This window comes from Octodon degus, unplaced genomic scaffold (assembly GCF_000260255.1).
Source record: "Octodon degus isolate 3935 unplaced genomic scaffold, OctDeg1.0 scaffold00088, whole genome shotgun sequence".
NCBI lineage: Eukaryota > Metazoa > Chordata > Mammalia > Rodentia > Octodontidae > Octodon > Octodon degus.
In genome coordinates, this window is record NW_004524664.1 from 6830810 (window position 1) to 6855848 (window position 25039).

Genomic DNA, 25039 nt, shown 5'->3' on the forward strand with positions numbered 1-25039 from the left:
ATAGCACTTAGAAAACTAGGAACTGTGTGTGTTAAGCTGAAGGCTGATGCTCCATCCCTGAACGTCTTTTAACATACAGTAAACACTCAGTAAATAACTTGAATGAGCACAGGGAAGAATTTCAGTGCAACACAAATGGGGAGAAGCAAATGCACTGGAGATCTCTCTTGGTAGACTGATCAGCTTAAGATGATTTCTTAGATACCGAGTGGAAGGAGATGAAGACAGAGGTGAGTAGGAGGCTTTCACATTTCTGACCCAAACCAACCAAGGTGATGGCAAGCCATTCACTGAAATAGAGGAGATGAAAAGAATAGCTTAGCGACAGGGACAGAGCAGCATAAATTCAATTTTGAGGTTCAGATCAAGGTTATGGGAACATATTTAACTGAAGATGTCCTGGAGGTAGTGGGCTCTGGAACTATTAATTGGATTCATGCTGAGCATTCATCTCTGTTAGGTACAGAACAACGACATGGGGAGAAGAGAACACATATTGCTGAGCTATTTTTTACGAGGAAAGCTAAATCCTGTTAGTTCACCACTCAGGTGAACATGGCCAATCAGCCACCCCTCAGGAGCTCTCTGCCCATCAGGAAACCACATTCTCCAAGCTGCCAAGTCTCATTGTCTAATCGGAACCATTTTTCAGTCTGACGCTGGGGGTTCCTGTTTGCCATTCACAGCCTACTATATTTTATTGCACCTCCTGACATTGTTACACAACATTTATTGAAAGCACATTTGATGGTAATGAAGTTTCTATTAACTATGATTAAATCTCATAAAGCACCTGAAGATAATTTAAGATGTGCAGAAGCAGAAAATGAAACATTCGGTTTAGTACATTAGGAAACGTAACTGATTAAATTATCTCATTTACAATAAGTGCTTTCAGGAGCTATGCAGCGTGCATATTTCCCCCAATTTGTCATTCTGATTTGGCAACAGATATCTTAGGACTTCACTTTCTGTTTTGCACCTTCCTACAACTCAGAGCTCAGTCCTCTGCCTGGTTCTAGATGATAGTGTGCAAGGCTTTGAGCGACGTTTCTCATCCAGCAGGCTTGGTGGAGGATCACGTGAGCAGCTCTATATAGGAGCAGGTTGTTTCCCAATTATCTTCATAATTGACTTTGATTTTGCATCAGTGATGATTCCTGTGGACTTACACTAAGCCCCACTCTGACAGAACAACTGCAGCCTGAGTCTGGGTAATGCACTCCTAACCATGCGGCTTAAAGAACCTCAACTGGATTCCTCTGGGAGTCTTTTGCAATCACATTGATTCTGTTAAGGTTTTATTTTTAGGGAAATCACAAATTAAAACAGTTTAAGAGATTCCGTTGCAGTATCCAGCAATTAAGCATGGTGCTCAGGAGCGAGAACCCCAAGTAAAAACTAATTCCGGAGTCCCTAAGGACCAGAAATAGCTCCTGTGGGCTTTATGGCTGGAAGTGCAGATGTAACCAAATTAGAATGGCACAGGACTCACAAACTAAGCGTGAAATTAATTTTAAACACATACACACGTGCATTTTTAAGTAGCCTTCACACGGGCCACCAAATGGCCACCCATGATCTTGCTTTTACCATATACCAGAACAAGCTGATGGCCTGGACATGGGACTATAAGGACACAGGCGCCCTGGCACTACCGTCACCCAAGGGACACAGGCATAGGTCCAATGTTCAGCGACCCATTTCTTTCTTCTTTCCTCAACATACACACGCACAAGTAAGCATACACGTGCGCAGCTGGGTTCCCCCAACCTCCAGCTTACTAAAAGTTCAAAATCAATCATGCTGGTCCTTAGGGATCAAGATTCCTCTAAAAGCAGCTGACAGAATAGAAAGAAGAAAGTTTGTTTTTGTTGTTTTACAAAATTCTCAGCTTCTACAAGTAATGACCTCATTGTATCTCTAGGCTGTCCGATGCAACAGAAGACTCGGTCAGCAGGACGGGCTTTCTGAATCTTTCCTGCATATCTCCTGATTCCCTTCCAAAGACACCGATTTCTATCTCTCCTCACATGGTCTTAATTCTTTCAAAGAAGTTAGCTAATAAATGCTATTAACTCTCCCAAGCTCTTTGAATTTTAACGTCCTTAAATTTAAAAGATAAGAAGTCAGTCATTTTATCCTAAAATGAGAGAATCTGGACAGGGCCGTCTTTCACAAGCTTTACAAACTAAGCCAGCTGAGTAGCTGTCTAACACTGCTAGTGATAACAGCTGCAAGGCTGGCGCCTTACATCTTGAGGTTCCTTATATCTGAGCGAATATTAACACTGCATATTAACAGATCGATTCTCAGCAACAACCTCTGCTGGGGATTCTAATTCAACTGTTCTGTTCTGAGACAGGGCATAGCTAATGAGTTCACACCACAGGTATCCCAAGATTTTGATACATGTGGTTTCTGATCCACTTTCTTTTCTTCCTGGTGCTGGGGATTGAACCCAGGCCGTGTGTGTGTGTGTGTGTGTGTGTGTGTGTGTGTGTGTGTGTGTGTGTGTCTGTCTGTCTGTCTGTCTGTCTGTCTCTTTTTATTTTGAGACAAATTCATGATAAGTTGCAAGTTCTGCCTGCCTCGACCTTTCAGACTGCTAGGATTATAGGCATACACCTTATGCCTAGATTCTGATCTACTCCTTGAAGGATACTTTTCTAAGAGATTGGTTTTCAGCCTCAGTAGAACATTAGACTCATTTGGGCGGCATTGGAAACATACGGATCCCTGAGTTCTAGAACCATTTGCTGAAAATTCTATTCCACTGATACAGTTTAGGAACTGGGATTTGAAAAATTCCTCTAGATGACTGTAAAGTAGTCAAAACTGAGGACAGAAACGTCAAAGGTCAAGCTGCCAATTATTTAAGTCATGTTCCTTTCTCCAAATCTACTGCATGCAAAAGGGAAAAGAAGGACCAGGCCTCTTCAGGAAGCAACCTGCATGTAGGGAGAGGGAGCGCCGCTGCATCAGCTCCTAGCAATCTCACTGTGGAATTCTGGCTCCTTGTCTCCTCGGCTGCCATGGAGGCCATGGCAGGAGGAACTCTGGGCTTGTTGCTACAGCTCTGCTTCTTCCTCTTCCTGCTCTGCCTCCTGCTGTTCCTTCTCCATGGAGTCCCTTGGAGTCAGGCTTTGGCCCAAAGCCTGCTCTCATGAAAGCGCGTGCTGACAAATATTTATTAATTTTAATGCTATAAATCTCCAGAAATAAGAATCCTAGATGACATTTTCAGAGCAGTGGACTTGTAGGCAGAAAGAATAAAGAAGAGAGATTTACTTTTGCTCTGAGGGAGGGGAGAGGCGTGCATATTTCTTTTTGATTTAAACCTCTGATAGGAGGCTCCAAACTGAGAGCGAAGCCCCCAAAGCACTGGCTCTTTCATAGGAACTTCAACTCTGCTCGGTGCCTAAACAAATACAACAGTAAGGCAGCAAATATGAGAATAAATTATATTCACAAGAGGAAAAATAACTTACTTTGGGGTTTTATTTCATGAAGAGGTTTTTTATCTAAAAGAAAGAAAGAGAAAAAGAAAGTTGCATTTAATAAATTTGCATGGAGTAGATATATTTCCTGTATTACTTTATATCTACCTCTATAAATTTTACATTTTTCTACTTTTTTTGCAGATAATGTGGAATCTGCTGTCCATGCTTTTCTTTCTCACTCTAACATTCTATTTCCTTCCTTTTAAATGCTTTTCTAAGATGCTTACTTTCAAAATTTTTATTTTCCTTCAGATTCACTAGTGTTTTTCTCTGTGGCCTGCGCAAGATTCTTATCAGCATGATGAGAATGGCGAGCTTGTTCCCGATTCCATTCTTATATACAGTAAGAAGGCTGCCAAGGTAAGAGATGCCATTTCACTATGTATGATGATAGCAAAAGAAAGCAGCAGATGAATATTTAAAGGGAGCCTGCACTGATTTGCAGCAACCACAGGTGATACAGAGTTGCAAAGTCCGCTTCTGGATCTGTTCACCTGGACTCTGGGTGCTGCTAGGGTGGGGACTTCAGAAATCACTTTACTTCATGTCTTCATTATCTGTTAAAATGTGTACCATCTGCGTCAGTAGAAAATGAATCAGTTCATAAACACAGTATTTAGCAGAGCCCCACTAGATGGAGTTCAGGAAGAAAAGACTCTGGGCAAGGCTGAGAGACAGGGCTTGGCACAGTCATTTTCCTCGAGTCTCCCCAGCGGCCTCCATCCTCTCTCCCGTCCCATCGCCTGGCACCAAGGACTGAATCCTGCATATCAAGTCCTTGGATCCATGGTCCTGCGGCTTTCTTGGCTTTGACCCACCACACCTCTGTTTCCTCCACCCCAGCCCTGCCTCACATCAACATGGAATACACACTGCAGAAGCCACTGCCCTTCAGACTTTGCACCAACATTCAGGAGGATAGTGTGGCCTTTGTCCCTATTATTGTCCCTCTCTAGGGTGTAGCTGCAACACCACAGAACTGTAGGGACTGAGGCTGGTATTGATAACACAAAATGTCAGAGGTTGTTGCAAGATCACCTTCCCTGAGCCCTGCGCTGTGTGCCTGAAGGAAGCTCCCAGAGTGACGCTGTCATTTTGGATTATGTTGTTAACTGAACCAACTCCAGCACACTTCCTTCTGAGAGCTTCATGAATACTATCCAACTGACTGCACTGGAGCCCTTCCAGGCAGATAAATGTACGGGGCATCTACCATGGGTTTTTGTACCTTAACCTATGCCTACATTTAATGTTGATCTTGACAGAAAACCCTCATTGTCTATAAATGCAGTGTGCCTTACATATAGCTTTGTGCGTTTTATCATCTAATTGGTTATAGAAGTAGCCTTTCCAAGTTGTGCATATATCACACATCTGCAAATGAGCCTTTTTTGAAGAAAAATCAATGGAAAGGGAAAGTGAGGTGGTGAAGGATGGTATTTGGCAAGTCCTTCTTTGAAATGAAAACTCCCCACAAAAGAAAATACTCTCCGTACATTGCTATGGCCATGTTAGGCTTGTAGTCAGCTCTACACACAGAGCCCTTGCCTCCTCCTCCCTGCACAGATTCAGTGCCACTAGACTTCCCCTGAGCAGCTGGCCTCTGCAGAAGTCCAGATGCTAATGCACGCAAGAAGGAGAATGAAATGACTTTGGTTGGTTCAAGCTAGCTTCAGTTTTTGCTTATCACGGGGTGTCTGAAAGCAGCTGGCGAGGGTGCAGCGGCACTGGCAGGCCGAGGCTCAGATGTCGGACGTGATGCACTGCGGCCACTACGCAAGAAGACACACTGAGCATCTGTCTGCAGCTCTGGCTGAGCTTAACATTATTGTCTTCCTTCTGAACCACAGGGATGGCGATTATGCCAGGTCACAAAATCAAACCAAATTTAAAATAGGTGAAATATATAATGACTCCCAGAAAAATTTTAAATATAGCCTGGCCAAGACCAAACCAACACCAAACTAGGGTGATAGAGCTCTGCTGGGTACATTTCTAAAAGAGGAAATAGGGAACAGGGCTGAGGTGCCCCGGACCAAGGCCCACACAGGAACACAGGAAGGGGGCATGACTTTCTGGTGCTATGGTTACTAGCAATGTGCAACTATAGCTGACTGTCAGCCTTAGGAGTAGGTCAGCATCTTGAATTTTATCATTCTTCCCACGTGACCTCAGTGTTCTCCACAGTAAAATGGAAAGAAAATAGCCTTGAAGGTTGGTACTGCAAATTAATCACGGTAAATGGAAAGCATGCAGCAGAAGGCAGACACATCTGTCTTCAGGGAGTGCAATGTTAGCTAATAATATAACTGCAGTAGCCGATAACAGCAAGGGTGACCACAATGAACATCATTCATTCAGAGTGAGAAATGCCTGCATGTGTTATTGCTTGGAGAAAAGCCATAACCCCAAATCTAAAATTCTATTGAATTTTGAGATACTTAAATGAAAGTTACACTTGTGTTTGGACTAGGACTTTGCTCTTATGAGATCTGTGTGGATCAAGAGTCCAGTTTCCTCACATGCAAAAAGAAGGGCAGAAAGAAACCAGAAGGCTTCTAGGACTCCCCTGCCTTCACTTGTTGTCCATCTGCTGGACAGAAGCCAGACACACTCCCAACACTGACTCTAAATGATGCCCTAAAGCAGAATAAAAGGGCTGCGGCTCTATGCTAATTCTTCCTGCTGAAGTCCAGTGCATCTTGTGCATCGAGTGGCAAACTCTTACAGAAAACACTGGCTGCCTCTGGGGCTCAAAAAGGCTTCAGTGTCCTGGCATCAGCATCAAATCTGAATTTTTCTATCCAGTATATCTGTGGGAAAAAGGTACTCTTGGCAGCAAGCTGCAGCACAGAGCATTTTCCCAACCAGAAATGCCTGAGCTGACATGGGTTTGTAATGAGCATGAGGGAGGACCCCACTGAATCCTCTAACTGTGCAAGCCCTGCCCACTCTGTGCTCTGAGTTCTGCTGCTACATTTGCATAATCATTTCTTCACAAGGCTCAGGGCCATGCAATGGCTTGGCCTTGGTCAACCAATTCCTCTCCACTTTAATTTTCCCTCTTTTCAAAGGCCATATTCAAATGACGCTTTAGGAAATTAATTCATTAGGGTTGTGCTTCTTAATGTTGATGACCCATCAGCATTACCTGGGTGGGGAATGTCTAAAATAAATGCCTTTGCCTGGGCCCTGCTCCAGGAGATGCTGATTAATTGGGGCTTGAGTTTTTGTGATTATGGCCACTCGGTGGCAACACATCTGGGACTCTGTGTGGTCCACCATGGTCTCTACCTCTCCAATGGCTCTTGGGATATCTAGATTCACAGGCAGACCCAGGAGAGTCCCTTTTCTATCTTGTTGGCAGAGAAATGTTGCAATTTAGAGCCCATCACAGCTGAGGGGCAGTTTTACATTATATATTGAGAGGTGCCTTCAGGGCGAAGAAAAATTGATAAGTAATTGTAAATTGGTTGTATAGACTTTGGGTAACTACAAGTTAAAGAATCAAATGTGGTTTTCAGTAGTGTTTGAAATTGTCATGTTTTCTTATAAATCATTTTTAATATTTATGGAACTACTGAGCAGTTATTCCTTCCAAAATAAAAATGTATAGACAAGTAAGAGAGAAAGAAAAAAACCCAACCCTATAGATTGCCATCAACAGACAATGCTTGGTAATATTTAGCCAAACATACATCTAGTTTTTTCTAATATTTTCATATAAATATAGATAGATTATATATATACAATTAAATATACATGTATATTCTGATAGATATATTAACATGAAACCACGTGACAGTGCCAGTTATTTGTCTTTCTTAATAACACATGCAATTATCTTTTATATATTGTTCCCAAGCTTGCTTTTGTTATTTACCACTGCAATGCCAGTATTCCTCTGCCTCAGCCTGTGTGTGGCAATGTGCACATATATATGTGTATGCTTATAAAGGAGGGAATGTGTGAAGGAGAGGGAGAACACCATCTACCTTTCTTCTTTGGTGGTGATTCATTCATTTTTATTTTCTTAAATTTTTCTGGTTTCTTTTTCTCTGTCAACACTCCTAAATCATTTCCATGGTATCCACTGTTCCCAGGAGCTATTTAAAACTGCATCCCTACCAACCCACCTCCATTCAGCCTCTCTCCGCTAGGGGACAGCTGTTACCAGCTGAGTGCAGCCCACATCCTGAGGACCCCATAGGCAGGTCCCAGGGAGAAGGTGGGCTCAGTGTCCAGCCTGCGGGAGTACCAGGGACAGCTCCTCAAATGCTGCTGGTTGTGATGATTTGAACACAGTACTGATACGTTTTGTGCTACAATTTGCACCATGTGTTACTTCAGTCATAGGGCCACTGACTATCTGCCAAGACAGCAGTTCTCTTCCCAGGGAACAATTCAAATATGTTCTTATAGATAACGTGCATCATTCTTTTACTTTGTTAGACCCACCATTTAGTCCCAAAGATAACTTTTATTATTTCCTTCTTTAGAGATCATGTTTCGGAAACTTTTTAACCTCTTTAAACTATGTATTAACTATTGTACCTTCTAGATTATTTGAACACTTAATCTCTTTTTCTCCCTATTCTATTTTTCTTTAATTGGTGCAATAATTCTCTAGCATCATCATGCAAGATTCTCCTATGATTGCACACTGTCTCCAAGTCAGGACCAGCTATTCTGCCTACCCTCCTGTCCTTCTGTTAACTGGTCTCACCACACTGCATCTGAATGTCTCCCCAAAGCCACACATGTGATAAATCTATGAACTCCACGCTCTCACCTGAAAGCTCATGTCCATGTGCTGGCTCTTCCCTAGGATGCCCTCCTCCTACAGCCCATGTAGATATCTTTTGCCAAGGAACGGATCACTCTCTGATTTCCTCATGAAATCTTTGGTGATTATTCCATTTACATGGATAGCTCCCCTCTCTAGACAGTTTGTCCTACTTACAACTGCTAAAACACAAGGAGTAAAACTTCCAAAACTCAATTTATATATAAATGTCTCTTTGCCATATTTTATGCTGGTGTTTTGGAGGGGTGTTAAAACAGGGTCTCACTATGTAGTTTGGGCTGCCACTGAACTCACTATGCAGCCTAGGCTGACCTTGAACTCCAGATAATCCTCCTCAGTGTTGGGATTCCTGGGATCTGTCTCCATGCCTAGCTGTAGTTTATACTTTTGTAAGGACTGTCACTTATGGTTTCCTAAGATATAAATCATTTTTAAGTTATTAGTGCATATGATACTATAACCACAGGGTCATAGCAACAAAAGTAGGGAGAAAAAATGAAATTCAAAGCTACTTGTTTGGTTATTGGCTGATAGGTAGAAAAGAGGTTGAGATTATTGATTAATTAGGTATGTTTTGGGCTTTATAGACTGGTTAATTTTTTTTTTTTTTTTGATTGGGGATCGAACTTAGGACTTTGTGCTTGCCAGGCAGGAGGTAGGCACTTATGCCACTGAGCTATCTCCCCAGTCCCAAAACTGGTTACATTCTTGCTTCCTAACTCCTACTCAGCAACTCCAAGTTTCTCAGTGTGTATAGGCTTCACAAGGTCTCTGCAATGTGTTCTAAACATCTCCTTGGAAAACAGAGATGGAGACTATGAGGGGTGCCTCTTGGGCTGTGCAGTTGGTGTCTGTTAGAGGAACGACTGGCTTCCTCAGAGAAGTCAGGGTTTTTACTGGAGTTCTAGCACTGAATAGCAAAAATACTCTGCGAAATCATGTGCCTATTAGCAAATGAGAAATAATTCAGTGACATCTTCTCCCAAAGAAAGGTTCAAGATTCTGTCATGTTATTTAGGTGAAGTCGAAGGGTATCTCAACAGATGGCTCATGGACATCATTTTTGTTGACAGTGACCTTCTAGAAATGTCCCTGAGCCAATGCATATGATGAGTATGTATTTAGGAGATGTAACCTTTCCCTCTTTTATGTCAAATTCTGAATTTCATACAAATATCTTTATCATAACTATTCTCACAAGTTATATTTGGATATTTTCTTTTTAAACTAAACTGTTTAAATTTCTAAATGCCTTATCAACATGTTTTCAATTTTTACTTTTGACATAATTGTAAGAATTTGGTAAAAAGGTGATGTTCTAATATAAGTACAAAAACTGTAGTGAACAAATCAGGGGAATTAGTATGTCTACTGCTTTAGACACATATGATTTCTTTGTGGAGAAAGTGTGCAAAATTCTCTTCTTGCTCTTTTGAAATATGTACTGTAACATACGTAGCGATTGCCCACTGCTGTGCAAAACAGCACCAGAAAGCTGTTCTCTTTGCTCACAGGCACACGGTACTTGTTGCCACACTCTCCCCACCCCCTGCTTCCTGCTTCTCCAGCTGCTGGTAAGCACCACTCCATGTCACCTGTGCACAAAGGAGTGCTCTTCAGCCACAAAGTGCTGTCACTTGCCATGGCGTAGATGGACCTGCTATTCAGTGTGTTTGGTAAAATGAGCCAGGCAAAGAGATACAAATGGACCCATTTATATGTGGGTCCATATCAGGCGATGCTGTGATGCACAGAATAAAATACATTATTAAGCTACTGGCTGCAAATAGCTTTAAACATGGGTCACAAGAATTTCTTAGGAACTGGCCTCAAAGTGATAAAATAAAATGTTTTTAACTCTGTTCAAAGTGAAGATATATATTAAATTCTTTTCCTATCTTATGATATTTTTTGCTTTGATTCTCTAGCTTTCATCTGTACTAGAAATATGTGCATATTCAAAACTGAACAAAAATATTCAAAGACCCTAAATCAAGCTTGAGGGAAGCACTTATTGTTGTCATGGTGATCACTTATTTTAAGTCATAAGTTATATAGACTCAAGATATTTTTAATTATTTTAAAATAGTATTCTGTTCAGCATTATTCACAGTATTAAAGATATGGAAACAACCTAAATGTAGATGCATGGATGACTGGAGAAAAATGTTTGTGTGCAGGTGTACAAATATGATGAAGTATTCAGCTTTTCCAAAAAGGAAAATCCTGACTTTATGGTAGAGCATAAAACCTGAAGGAACATGCCAGGTGAAATAAGGCAGATGCAGAAATACAAACATCATCTAATCTCACTTATGTATAGAATCTAACAATGCCAAAAACACAGAGACAGCAGAATTGGTATTGTTGGTATTGTTGTTGGGCTTAGGGTAGGAGGTGTGAGGAGATGTTAGTAGTTTCAGCCAAGTATGTAAAGTCATTCTGGAGATCTAGTGTATGATAATTGACCACCGTTAATGATAATATGTAGTAAACATTTACTCTTTCTATAGTTAAAAACCAGAAAGATATGTGAGGAGATGCCTGCTAATTATTTCACAAGTACACAAATATCAAATTCTCAGGTTGTATAACATACTATGTACAATTTTTTAGCTCTCAAGTCTACCTCAATATAGTTGGCAAAATGAGTCCTCCCTAAGAGCTTGCCTTGGCAGTGGGGTCACGGTGGCTTCCTGCTGAATGCAGGGTGGTCCTGTAGCTGCTGGACCACCGGAGGTCTGTATAGAGGGGATGCGGGTCGCCAAAACGGCTCTTTACTGATTGGTAAGAAAGCATTCACAGGCATATGCACTGGCTATGAAAACTTTCACAAAACACATGGAAAGGGAGAGTTTGGGCTGAAGATACTTGGTCGCTTAGCTTCTTCAGTCCTCCTGCTGGGCCTACCATTCAGATCATGCTACTTCTACATAAATTTTGTCTGCCTTTTTTTCTTGTTCCCAGTACCTAGAAAAATACATGGAATACAGCTGGTAGTCTGTGAATTTTGTTCAATGGATCATTGCTTCTAGCTTTGTATTTCATTTCTATTACAAGTAGTACAAAGCAACTTAATAACTTTCCTGTTTTCCTTCAATGAATTCCTTAAGAATTGCCTTCACTGTGGCTTCTCAATGAATGGTTTGTAGGAAAATGCTGAAGAAACACATTTGATAAGTCAGTTCTTAAGTGAGGCTGTCCAGGTGCTTTCATCATCTTAGGGTGTACTAGAAGAAGTGGACATCCTCATTTTATTTATTTATTTATTTATATTTATCTATTTGTTACAGGGTCTTGCTATGCAGTTCAGACTCATAGCGATCCTCCTGTCTCAGCCTCCCTAGTGCTGGGATTACAGCATATAACATCATGCCCACATCATGCAGTATAGAGGATTGAACTCAGGTCCTTGTGCTTGCCAGGTAGGTGCTTAGACCACTGAGCTATCTCCCCAGTCCAGACATCTCAATTTAAAGAAGGAGAAGCTTAATCTAGCTCAGGGTTTTTGAAGATTCAGTCCTTGTGGGTCTACGACATAAACAGCATGGTGTAAGGGGCTGGCAAAAAGCAGGTGCTCGCCTCATGGCAGAGAGGAGACAGAGAGGACAGGAGAAGATGGTATGGGGAGAGCGTCTCCAAGGGCACTCCTCCCAGGGATCCACCTCTTGTAATTCATCTGCACCTCTTAACAGCACATTTCACCATGGACCTAGCCAGAGAGCAAGCCACTAATGAATAGAGCACGCTTTCAATCCTATCACTTTCCAAAAGGTACATCTCTTGGCATGTTAGACTTCTGGGATCTCTTGTAGATTTAAATAATTTTCTTCATATAATAAAGTTACTCCCTCTACTCTATATAACTATTATGCCAACAGTTAGTCTTAGGAATTAATGAATTAGAATAGACTCAAAACATAGGCTAAAAACCCTGACCTATCAGTGGCATTACCTTTATATTGTATATATTGAACATACTTATTTTGTGTCAGTATATGCACGTTAATACTACATAAAAGACCTACAAAATAGAGTGAGTTCAAGTTTTTAAACTGTGATGAAACTTAGAGATAATTCTCATCTTCCTCATTTTAAAGATTCGGACACTAGGTTTAGTATCCTGAGATTTGTCCAAGTCCCACATGCTCATTAAGAGAAACACCTGAACTTGGACCTAGACCTTGCAACTAGTAATTTAGAGCTCTTTTTTGTCCCTAGCTCATGATATCTGCCTAACTAATCATAGCAATTTTCCATTCCATCAAATACTACCATTGACCTATATAAATAAACATAAGCAAAGTCAGTTATTTTCCTATTAGATGCACCCATTGAGGAGAAAGAGGAAGACTGGGGTAAATGGAACTAATGATGATGTCCATTGATGATGGCGATCTGTTCACTTTATTTATCACCTTTCTTGATGATCTTGAGGAAGCATCCATATTTAATGTGTAACTTAAGAAGAAAAGGTGGAATCAAATAGAGAGCTTTCTTCTATCTCTATTAATTCATGTTCTTCAGCACACCCCAGAGGTCACTGATTTTTTTTTTTTTACAAGACTAGATTACTTAGCTTTAAATCACTTCACTGATTGAGTTCTTGCCATTTCATTTTTAGCCCAGTTACTCTAGGATCTCAGACATTAGATATTTCTCTAGACTAGATTAATATCTCTTATCCAAATTATTGCACTGTTTAATCCTCAACTAATTACATTGCAATATAGAATATTAATTCAGAGAACTAATGTTTTATATGGTAGAAATTTCTGGCATAGAAAAGACCTAGTAGTTTGTGAGACCAAATGTATTGCTGTTGAGAAATACCAGATTGGCCAAATCGCTCAGTGGATTAAAGCACCTGCAAGCAGGCACAGGGGCCAGGGTTCCACTGAGACAGCTATTGAGACTGGGCATGGTGGCATGCATCTGTAATCCAAGCTCTTGGGAGGGTGTAAACATGCAGATCACTACGAGTCTGATCTAATAGTGAGACCTTGAACACACTGCAGACCCTTCCCTAAAATAAAAAAAAAAAAACAACAACACAAAAAACAAAAAACAAAAAACAAAAAACCCTGCTAAATTTGGGTATTTCCAAATGAGAAATAAGTGGAATTAAAAGCATTCAGAAACCCTAGACATGTAATTATTCCAAAGTAGTTAGCAAAACAAAATAATCCTGTGGTCTATAGGTTGCTGCACAGTCCAGTAAGCAATGTGTGTATTTTCAGGTTTGCCACTCTTCCCATCATAAGAAGGGATTTTTAAATTTAAGTTGACAGATTAGGATTTGCTTTATAAAACTAATTTCTGTCAAGGTCGTTAGAATACATATTCTTCTAATGAATCAGGGGAACCTGAATACCCCACTCTCTGTGTCTGCAGAAATAAGACAACATTCCAGAGGCTGTCGCAAAAGTAAAACACAGCATTTCCTGTCTAATTTTACCAAAACAACCTAAGCAAGGGAAAAGAAATATACTGAAAAATATTGTGGAGGTGGGCATAAGTAGAAAAAGTGGACAGAAGAGGAGAATGAGGGAGGGAGGGAATAAGGAAGGGAGGGACATAGTGAGAGATAGAGAGACTTGAAGACAGACAGGCATAATAATCACCTTGATTTCTATCATCCAAGCAATCAGTTATCACCTAGGTTACTGTTGTGCCTATGTACTTGTAGCAGAGACCAATGAAAAAATAAAGAGTACAGTGACAGAAGGAGAGTGTAAAGTATACAATGGGTGGATTACAAAGGGGAGAAATTTTATGGTACTGCATTTTTGTGGTTTATTCTTTTTTTTTTTTGTGGTTTATTCTTTATCTTCTTTATGTTCAGTTCCACCTATGACATGACACCCAGTGCAAGCCTTGCCTTGAGGAAGAAACAACAACAACAACAACAACAACAACAAAAAAAAAAACCCAGCTACAGATTCATAGAATTTAAAAGAATGTGTTCATTAAGACTCATGTGTATTGAGATACTCTTTTTAAATTAAGTACAAGGAACACTTGAGCCACTCCACTCTGTCACTAAAGCCCGCTACTCAGTGGTCTTCTTGTGGAGTCCCATAATAGGAGAGTGTTTATTGGGACATGGGGGAGAGATTGTTGCTAAGCAGCTAATGACTCCATATGTGGCCGAGCTACATCCTCATTGCTCCTATGGGTCTGCAGTGTTGTATCCACATTTGTTATGCGGGAGGCACTATGGCAGTTCTGAATTAATCAATTGTTTGTTATGCAGAAAAGCAAGCTATTGTGTATTTCTAAGGAAAAACATTACATTGAAAGGAGCACTATGTACTATAAATGGTAGAAAGGTGTTTTTACTAATAAAACAACTTGAGAGAATTAGCAAGTGATAGGATACTTCCTGATAGCACAGAAAGGAACCTTGTTATGATGTCACCTTTCTGACATCATTTCCTCCCCCTATTTCTCTCTCACTCTGTCTTGCTTTTTTTTAATATGTATTTTGTACAGGGTTTCACTACACAGCTCAGACTTGTAGTGATCCTCCTGTTTTCAGCCTCTCCACCGCTGAGATTATAGGGCATGCACCACCACTCCTAGACTCGTTCAATGGCTCAATGTGCCCAGGGACAGGGCCAGCACAGAATGCTGTACCTGGGATGTAACCCCAGTCCCTCAGCTTGCCTAAATAGGCTCTTAGTCTGCTGAGTTTTCTACTGGACCTCATTTCTTTACTATGTAGAATTTGTGTAGATGTTTCTGATATATGAACTTATTCAATAAAAAGTTGTAGAAGTCAAATATGCTTCTCAAGTCTTTGTCCGAAGAGTGGAACTGTTGAATTTTCTTTTGGTAAAAGACAATCATCTATTTTAATCTTATATGCAAACCACTAGAAAACACAGTAGAAGAGTCGTTTCAGATGCACTGAGCTATCTGCAGTATAAAATTGCCCTTATATATAATACCCTAGGAAATACAAGAAAAGGACTTAAGCAAGCAACATTATTTTCATGTGATTACAGGTTCACCTTTTCAGGGGCTTCCTAGGTCATTTAAGTAGATCCTTCAATAGACAAGGTGGTTATATTGTTAGCTGGAGCTGGGGAATATTTATTAGAACCTGCTGTTGTACAGGTGTCTTTAGTCTTGATATGATTTCCAAAGTGTCAATTTAAACTTTTCTTATCATATAGCCATCAGAAATGAAAACAAACCACCATTTAACTGATGTTTCATTTTCTGAACTGCCAATGTTGACCTGACCTACACTGTATCTTGACAAGAAGGACAGATTAGCTCTCAGGGGGCTCAGCCTTGAAGATTTCCCCTCTCTCTTTTAGGCATCTGTGGCATTTTTCTGGCTTTAGTAACTTTACACATCTAGTCACTAATCCCTTCTGAAGCAGATCCATTTCATCTTCTCAAGCCAAAGCACTAAATTTTATTTCCACTGGAATAAAGAAAAAGGAAGAAGTTCTCCTATTCCTCAAGATCAAAATAAATATCTTGCCATTTCCAGCTTTTGGTTCCTATTTAGACAGGATTGTGATTTGCGGAGCATAGAAATGCTAGGCTCAGCAAGTAGGATATTGTTCTGCAAGCTACCTGACTTTGATGTTCAGGATAAGAGAGTATAGATTCACATTTGTTTCTTTATAATCATGGGTATAATTTTCTATAACTATCTTTCCTCTACAAAAAAGCAATGTTCCACCTTCAGGTATTGGGTGTTTATGCCTGCAATTTGGATTTACACATTCATTGTTATTGGCAAAAATGTTCTGATTCTCCTGGCACTGGGCACAGGGCAGGCTCTTTCTTGTTGAGACCATGTAGGTGTGGCTGCCTGGGATAACACAACTCTAAGGTTCTGTCCTCCAGTCACAAGTGCCCAAGCAACAATCACACCCAAATATTAAAGTGATCATTCAGAGCTGGCGCTGTCCTGTTTTGAAAAAAAATGCAGCAATCAGGGATAAGAGAGGAAGCCCAGATGCTTTGCTGAGAGATAAAAAAGGAGAGAAAAAAAATCAAAGCAGTGTAGGTCATCCAAGAGCCAAGCAAAGTCCTTGTAAAACCTCTAAGAGAAGGTGAGACTGGGGAAATTGTTTTAGGGCAATATTTGTTACAAAGAGAACAATTAGGATGAAGGAAATTCCCAAGTTGTAATGTGACCTAGATCCTTCAGCAAAGCTACTGCTCCATAAAGCTGTTGCCAAGTGCTATTTTAATCAAAGCCAGCTTTTGCTGGAGCTCTGTCCTGAGAATGTAGTTATTTCTACCTTGAGCTCTGTGACAGAGAACCAGTGAGGAACACAGAGTAATATTGGCAACATGTAACTGGATGCTCAGTAGTTCCTGTTCAAATTGTGAAAAGTTACTTGTTTTTTGTTGCCATTGGTATTCTCTTTCTGTCTATAAAAACAGAATACATCCTGGAGTTGGGCTCTTATAACACAACTGCTTCCCACAGATATGCTACTATATCTCATACATTTCAATGATTTCACATACTTTGCCTCATCTCCCTCAAAAATCTTTAGTCACTGTAGCTCTTAAGTTACCAGATCATATTTGCAGATACCATAATTTACATATTATACAAGTCAAGGATGCTAGAATAAACATGTTTAAGTAGAAAAGAAAATGGAATAAGTGAATAGAGTGAACAGAACAAAAGGCACATGTAGCATTTTCAACTCAGACAGAGACCTCACATCCAACGCTGGATCTATCCGGACTCACTGCATTTACAGCTATTTTATTTGCACTGTAGGGAAATACCGAGGACATAGGAAATTACTCATGTGTAATCAAAACCCCACATGGTCAGTTTCCATTGGAGGATTTGTCCAGAAAATCAACAAATTATTTAAAGTACTGCCTGAACTTTGCCACTGAGCAACTCTAAGAAATGTTTAAGCTTTTAAATTTCATGAGTACAAGTGCATATGAATCTATCATAGCTAATTGTATGTGTCAACTTGCCTGGGTCAGAATGCCTAGATATTTGGTCACATGCTATATTCTAGCAGGTTTTCTTTTCTTTTTTTTTTTTTTTTTGAGAATGTTGCATTTGATAAAGCAGATGAAACTCTGTAATGTGAAAGGATCACAATCTATCAGCTCAAGTTCTGAGTAAGGCAGGAGGCTGACCCTCTGCCCTGAGAGACAATCCTCCTCCTCAGAGCCTCTAACCTGGACTATCTGCTTATCCCGCCCACAGTACCTACACTGGAATATCAGGTTTTCTTGGTTTGACTACCTGTCAATCTTGGGCTTGAACTGGGAGACTGTCTTTGCAGATTTGGACTTGCCAAGTTTCATAATTGCAGGAGCTGATTTTTCACAAGTACCTATATCTCTCCCTGAAGTGTCTCTTTCCCTGTAGCCCATTGATTCTTTCTTTGGGAAGCCAGACTAGTATGTGATCTCAGATTTTTAAGTGAGATCCACACTTGCCAATACTTTCAGTGTTGTTAATTCTTTTCAGTCCTAGGCTAACTTTTTGCCCTATTGATGAGTATGTATATGTCATAAGTAGGAAACAATGATATTCACAAACTTGATAGCTGCTCTTTCTTACACTTAGAGCTCGCCATCATATGTCTTCAGACTTCTCTCAGGCTTTTAGTCAATTCAGGATGAAGGCTGATATCCATAGATTTTCCTCAAGTGCAGTGTATGGTAGATAGCTATGTTTATTACTATGATTATCTAAAATTCAACCTGTAGTCAAATAGTTATATTGCCATCCTTCTTTATGACATATAAAATTGACAGTCCTAACTGTATCACTTAAAGACATGGCCATAACATAAAAAAAAAGAATTCACATCTCAGAGGTATGTTTCATAAAGTATCTAGTGGTATTCAAAAGTTGTCAGAACCCATTTTCTTAAATGTCTTGCTATTGAGTTTGCCTTCTGTTTCATTTAGGAAGGAGGAAGTCATTTTGAAATGGCAAATGGCTGCGATATATTTATTGGAGCACACATTCATTTCACCACTGAAACTGATGACTGTGTTGACTTCCATCACAAGCCCTTGGACTGGGTCTGACACAAGCAGAGTTCTTAGTACTTACAGTAGCAAAAAAGGGGACCATGGCTGCCTAGTTAGGTGATTGTTTCAATGTATTAACCATTTTCAATGATGTATTCACCACTCCAATTTATTCTGAAAAGGCAGACATTAGCATGTGCTTTTTTTGAGAGAATACAGTCATATAAATACACACACACACACACACACACACACACACACACACACAAATAAAACCTATAGAGCTCTTTCATCTATGTTGTTATCTTCTCCAATACAAAGTGGCTCACATTCCTGAAGAGATCCTAGCCTAATGAACTACAGTACTTTCACTGGATATAACCCAGGTGTTTTTCATGAAGGCAGCCTAGTTCTAGAGTATATGAATGTTCTCAGTCCCTGCTTTACAGACTTAGGCAAAATCCACACAACTTAGCTCGTCCACATCAATGACTGGAACACCAATCGACTGAATACCTACATAATGCCATGATAGATTCAGACAAACTTCACTATGAAATTGATAGTCCTAACTGTATCACTTAAAGACATGGCTATAATATTACACATTAAAAATTACACACTAAAAATTCACATCTCAGAGGTATGTTTCATCAATAATCCAGTTTATACTTGACTAAATCCCCAACTGATGATTGCTCTTGGTTTTTACAATTAAGAATGTTAAGTGACTTGGCCAAGTGCACAAAGCAAATAACAGACAAAACTAAATTAAAATCTCTCTCTCTTTGATCTTCATTTTTCTATGACAGGTAGATAGTTGGTTAGAAATCAGAACTGTGTGACTTCAGGAATAAGGAAAGGATTGAAAGTTAAGAAATGAACATGCCATTTCCTCTCCTGACAGACCAGTGGCACATAAAGCCACCTCTCTCTTCAGGGCCATCTTGTACCCCAACCGTGAAGTTTGTGTAGTATAGGTATAATACATGCATCCTACCAAAGAGTTCTAAATTATAAAAATGTATTAAATCATTTATAATACTGAAATTTAGCCAGGTATGACAGTGTATGCCTGTAATACCAGCACTCTGGAGGTGGAGGTAGGAGGACTGTTGTTAGCTCTAGGCTACAAAGCAAGCTGGGCTGGACTACAAAGGGAGCTCAAGCCCAGCCTGAACTGTATAGTGAGACCCTGTTTCCAAATATATATCAAACTTGTTGGGAGGACTATAAGCCATAGTGATCAGTATCAGAATTTTTCCAAATATAAAGTGGTAGCTCCTAAGAGTTCAATGACTGTTTGATACTAGTCAAATATTACTTGATGAGATTAAATTACTTGGAATTACCCCATTTTTCCTAGAAAGATATTTAATTACTTTTGTGTACTTTCTATGCTTTTCTTTTTTGTTTCTGGTTTTCTAGTGACTTATTTAACCCAATTCATGGTAGTGGCATTATTTCTTGAAATAGAAATGTATGCACACATTGTGAACAGACAGTAAGATGCTACACAGAAGTATTACCTAGAATGCAGAGTCCATCTGTGCAGTTTTCTGATTCCTGGCTGGGTCCTTCACAGAATTTGCCCCCATTCCTTGGGGGTGGCGCTGTGCACTCTCGGATCCTGAGACGCTCGCACTCTAGGCTGCAGACTGACCACTCACTCCACACTTCCCAGCTCCCATCCACTTCAAAGGGAAACAACAGAAACCACCATGAGAGGGATTCAAGCAGCGGGTAGGAGTCACATCCCAGCTCCACTGATGTCTTTATGATCAGTTTTAAAGAAACCACCTCAAGGGAATAAAAATACTAGTTCACAATACCATGTCTTCTCTGCCTGGGTTCATTCCTAAGCAAAGCAGTGGTGTACATCTCTTGCTCTTTTAGGATGAGACCACTATTGAATTTAGGCAAGCTTTCGAATGACCAGTAATATTGGGTTGGCTAATAATGTCATCCTCTATTCTTTCCTAATCTTCCAGGCTTAAGTACATCTGAAACAGACTGACAAACTCTCATCAGAAGCCACTGGTCATTAATCACTGCCTTGGGGGTTTACAGTTTAGAATAGGGGGTAAATTGAACTATTTTAAAGCCTTAGGAGCCCCTAAACAATAAGAAGCTAACTGCAAATATAATGACAGTATTAAACTAAAACAGGTCAGTCAAACCCCAAGATGCCAGGATGTACATAAATAGAACTTCTTGGGTCATGGATTGCTGCAGTATGTAGAAAGGAACAAACTGAACTTAATTCCATTAAAGATTAACTCTAGAGATTAGGGCAGATGTTCAAGGCAATTGCCCTGTTACCTCACAGGAATAACCTAACCATGCTTATGTGGGTTAACATATTGCAATTTTTAAAATGATTAGCCAAGAAAAATATAATACAAAAATTAGTGAACTGAATTCAAAATATCTGAGTTCTTGTCTTGGTTATATCAACCTATCAGCTGAGGAACTCTGGGAGGTCACCAAATCATATGGCCTCACTGTAGCACTTCTGTTACCTGAGAGTAAAACAACTCACAACACAGAGTTAAATGACATTATATGTGTAAAAATGTCCTGTGCAATACCTGGCACATAGTAAGCACTCAATAAATATTCATTGAATAGGAATCAAAATGAAACTCCAAGAATATACTTCTGGTTAGAGCCTCACCTTAGCTTTAAGGGGAACTAAATTTGAAATTTTAGAAGACATGAGGCTCTAGGCCAGTGTCCTTGGAGTTAATGTTCTGTAGTGCATGAGAGATGCAGGATCAATTTATTTCTCAGTGGGAGGATATGCTTTCCATAAAGAAAGCCATCTTCCATCTCATCTATTTCTCATTGTATAAATTGGGTTACAGCCAGGGAAAGATGAACAAATGAATTGATAGGAGGCATTTTTGGTAAATGAAGTCTCATTCTGTTCAGAAAGGAAGGCAAGCAGAGGCCAAATGTAAAATACAGACTGCTGTGACAGTGTACAGTTTCTTCCAGTTATACTATAAACAAATAAAAAGCTGCAACTGACAAGGGGTCAAGTTTTTGGTTTCTGCCCTTTTGTATTTGAAGATGTCTCACCTAATGCCTGTTACTATTTATTATGCAAATATATTTCATAAAGCAGACAAACTGAACGACAGATGGTGTGGTTTAACCCAACCAAGTACTATTAGTATAAAAACTACTTCAAAGCATTTGGATTATTGGTAATCATTGTTCAGTGTCATCTGAGTGTTAAAAAACAAAAACCGAAAAATTACACCCTAATACATTGTGCAGGCATTTCACATTTTGGCTACTACACTGAGATCAACATCAGCACCCTGGACAGAGACTCAAAGACCTGGGAAGAGGCTGCCTTTAGAAAGGAAGGTTATATTGATTGCTTCACACCAGCTTAATAGTGGTGGTGGATCAGAAGGGGAAAAGGGAATCTGCGTATATCTCACCAGGACAAAGAGAAGTGCAGGTTATTTTCTGCACTGACATTCCCTCACAAAACGCCCCACCATTGAGAGGAGCTGGGTTGGTGCAGGTCCGGGAACGTTTCTGCCATCCTCTACCACAGCGAACATTGCAGGCTGACCACTCTGTCCAGGAAGACCAGCCTCCATTCACTGAGAGACAAAAGTGGGAGGGGAGAAAACAGGAGAGAGGTTTTTACTGATTGCCTACTATGTGCAAGCCACTGTGCCAGGCGTTGTGAGTTGGGCATCCAGGGATGAAAGGATCATGTGGAGCCCTACTGGCTACTCTGCTGTGAAGCGACAGGGGCCTCATCTTATCTACCCCTTAACCTGCTCTCTGCAAAAGGAAGGACCCAGAGACTTTGCTTTGCAGGGAAATTATGAAAAAGAGGAAGAACTCAACAGCAGATCACTAAAGCACTTGAGAATCCACAGTATAAGAAGAAAATATCAGCATTTGAATTTCTATTACCTTAAGTGCTTCGAAAATAAATCCCAGGGCTCTTGTTGTAAAAAAAGGGATGCCTTTACTTAAAAAGCTGGGAATTTCTTTTATACAATACCTGAGATAGTCAGCAAATAGCAGTGTTTGTTTTTTGATGGATTTCATTATGCCAGCAGAGGAACTAACTGTAGGCAGGACTGGGAAGATGGGGGTGGGTGTTGGATTTGGGGGAAGGGCAAATCAGAAGTTGCCCACCTTGATGCTTTTTAAATATAAACACAAAGGGAAGAAATGAACAAGTCTTCTCTTATTTTTAGAGCACAAAGGGAATGGAAATGTCACCTACTATCTCACAGGAGTCCGAGATTGGATGGAATAGCAAACACTTTAATAGCAATAGGGATGTTTGCTTCCCTGTCATATGGAGGAAGGACAGAGCCCTGCAGTGAATGACTCTCCGTATCCTTTCAGCTCCATGCCTAGAACATCTTAGTAAAATACACATCCTTCTGCTTCTCTGAGATCTGCCCACCCCATTCAGTCATGGCCTTGGAGCCAGGCTTACCATAGACCACCACAGTGGCCGACAGGCTTCTCCTCTTGGCCACTATGTTGGCTGCCATGCAGGTGTAATTCCCTGAGTCGGATAGCCGTGCCTGCCTGATGATCAGGTTGTGGTCAGCCCTGGTGTCGATGTTCTCATCTTGTTCAGAATCAATGGGCTCCTCATTCTTCAGCCATTCCACCTGCAGGAAGAAAAGAATGTTTACAAATGAAGAAAAATGAAAAAAATAAAAGATTTCTGTGGCATTGGAAGGTGAGTAACTCTGATGTCTAGGAGATGGATATATTTAACACATTGTATGATAGCCTTGAACTTTTTCTGGGTTCCACACTTTTTCTTCTTTTGGTTAAGTTTGATCACAGTCAAACTCAAGTTAATAAACTGAAAGCAGGAAAAGAACACAGATATTCTATTAACTTTGACTCATTTTCTAAAACTGCAGAGCAAAAGAGAAAAGACGTGATTGTAATTAGGTCACCTCATTTTATTTCATTACACCACATGATGGTGATGGTGGTGAGGATGATGATATTTCAATAGTTGGTCTAAAATAGACCTCAGAATGATCAAAATATAGATACTAAGCTGGTGTTTTATTCTGGGAGGAAATCATTTTATTGGACAAAGTTATGTCAGTATGTTTGCATTTAAACAAGTTTAATAATGTGAGAATTGTAGACCTAAAATAAATTCAGACCATTGTGTTCTCTGATAATCATTTGTGCCTGTCCTCCAATACCTCAACAGTCATTCAGGCCCTGGCTTAGAAACCTGAAATACTAAGGGTTCAGCCTGTCTTCTGGAGGACTCCATCTCCCCATCTGCTGAGCATAGGCCATTCCTACCTCTCCTCTGTTTCTTAAATTTATTCTAGAGAAACTATTTCTTCGTTTTGCTATCATCTGATTTCTTTCTTTTTTTTTTTTTCAAAGTTTTATTGACAAACAGATAGCAATGAGACAGTTTCAAATCAAATCGGAAGGACAGTTTCAACAAATAATACACTGCATATATTCTTCTTAGTGGTTAATTGTTGTACAAGATGCGGACTTGTGATCCTATTTACAAACACCATTAGAACAAATCATTCTATTCATTAAGAGAATGCAACTATATATCCATCCCAACCTCTTTGAATACACAGATACAAAATGGACATTCATCGGTATACCCCATTTTTTCTAAGTTCCGTTATTGAATATTATAGGTGTGTAAACTCAGCAAAATATTCTAAAAGAGTCCAGTAGCCCATAATAGCATTGGGTCTTATATTTAACTGGCAATGTCAGAAATTATTGACCTGAGTCCCCCACAGCTCAACTTAACAGCATGGCTTTATTTCTTATATTTCGACTTCATACTTTTCTACTGGATGGTTAAGACCAAGGTAAAGCAGGACCTATGCAACAAGAGTTGTAGCTTTTTGGTCTGAGAAGGTCAGTGAAATGCCCTCAGGATTTGTCCTGAGATCCTGTACCTCAGATTATAGAACCTTTATCAGTGCAGCCATGTGGATGAGTCACGGCCATTGCTTGGCCAATGTGCTCTCTGTGAAAGCCTGAGAGAGTGTCTTCTCCCCATGTGACTCTCCTTAGGCACACTCTACGTCATCGATCACTTTCCTCTTTGGCCCCATAATCTTCTTGATCAGAAAATTTGGGACACTACCGAGGTACATGACGTTACAGTACAAGTTCTCATATGTCCTGAGTCTTAATTGACCTTAGAAGGTTAGGGCCAAAATGTTCTACCCTTACTAAGTGTTACAGTTTAGATCTAAAATCTCCCAAAGTCGTCTGGGGTTGGAAGGTGATTGACTCATGGAGACACTGTCCTCACCAGTGGGTTAACCCATTGTTGACTCTAGCTGAATGTGCATTAGATGGGGGTGGGGAGGGTGACTGGGAAAGGTGGGTGGCTGGACTCAAGGTGTGACCTGGTTGGGTGAGTTCCTGTTGCTGGCACTTCCTCTGTTTCTCTGATTCTTAGATGCCTTATGCTGGCTTTGCTTTGGATCCAGATCACCATTGTCTAAGTTCACTATAACCGTGACTCTAGATAAACCTCTTCTCCATTAGGGCTAATGAACTTCACTGGAAGAAGGAAAGCCTCTTTAATAATTGCTGCTGGGAAAACTGCCTTTCCACATGCAAAAGGCAGTTGCATATGCATATCCCACACCATGAATTAAATTAAAACTGAGATGCATCTAAGATCTAAATATTAAGACAGAGACATTTGCATTGAAGAATA

At 40.1% G+C, this 25039-nt stretch overlaps 1 protein-coding gene across 1 annotated transcript in view; it reads right to left on the reverse strand.

Annotated features, from left to right (window-relative positions):
- Window positions 1–25039, reverse strand: part of Unc5d (unc-5 netrin receptor D) — a 260172-nt gene that overhangs the window by 83673 nt on the left and 151460 nt on the right. Inside the window, exons 4-7 of the mRNA XM_023722024.1 lie at window positions 22787–22967; window positions 21759–21926; window positions 19833–19997; window positions 3492–3524 (exon numbers count right to left, since the gene is read on the reverse strand). Coding sequence (XP_023577792.1) covers window positions 3492–3524; window positions 19833–19997; window positions 21759–21926; window positions 22787–22967 — 547 coding nt within the window. The remainder of the gene's footprint in view (window positions 1–3491; window positions 3525–19832; window positions 19998–21758; window positions 21927–22786; window positions 22968–25039) is intronic.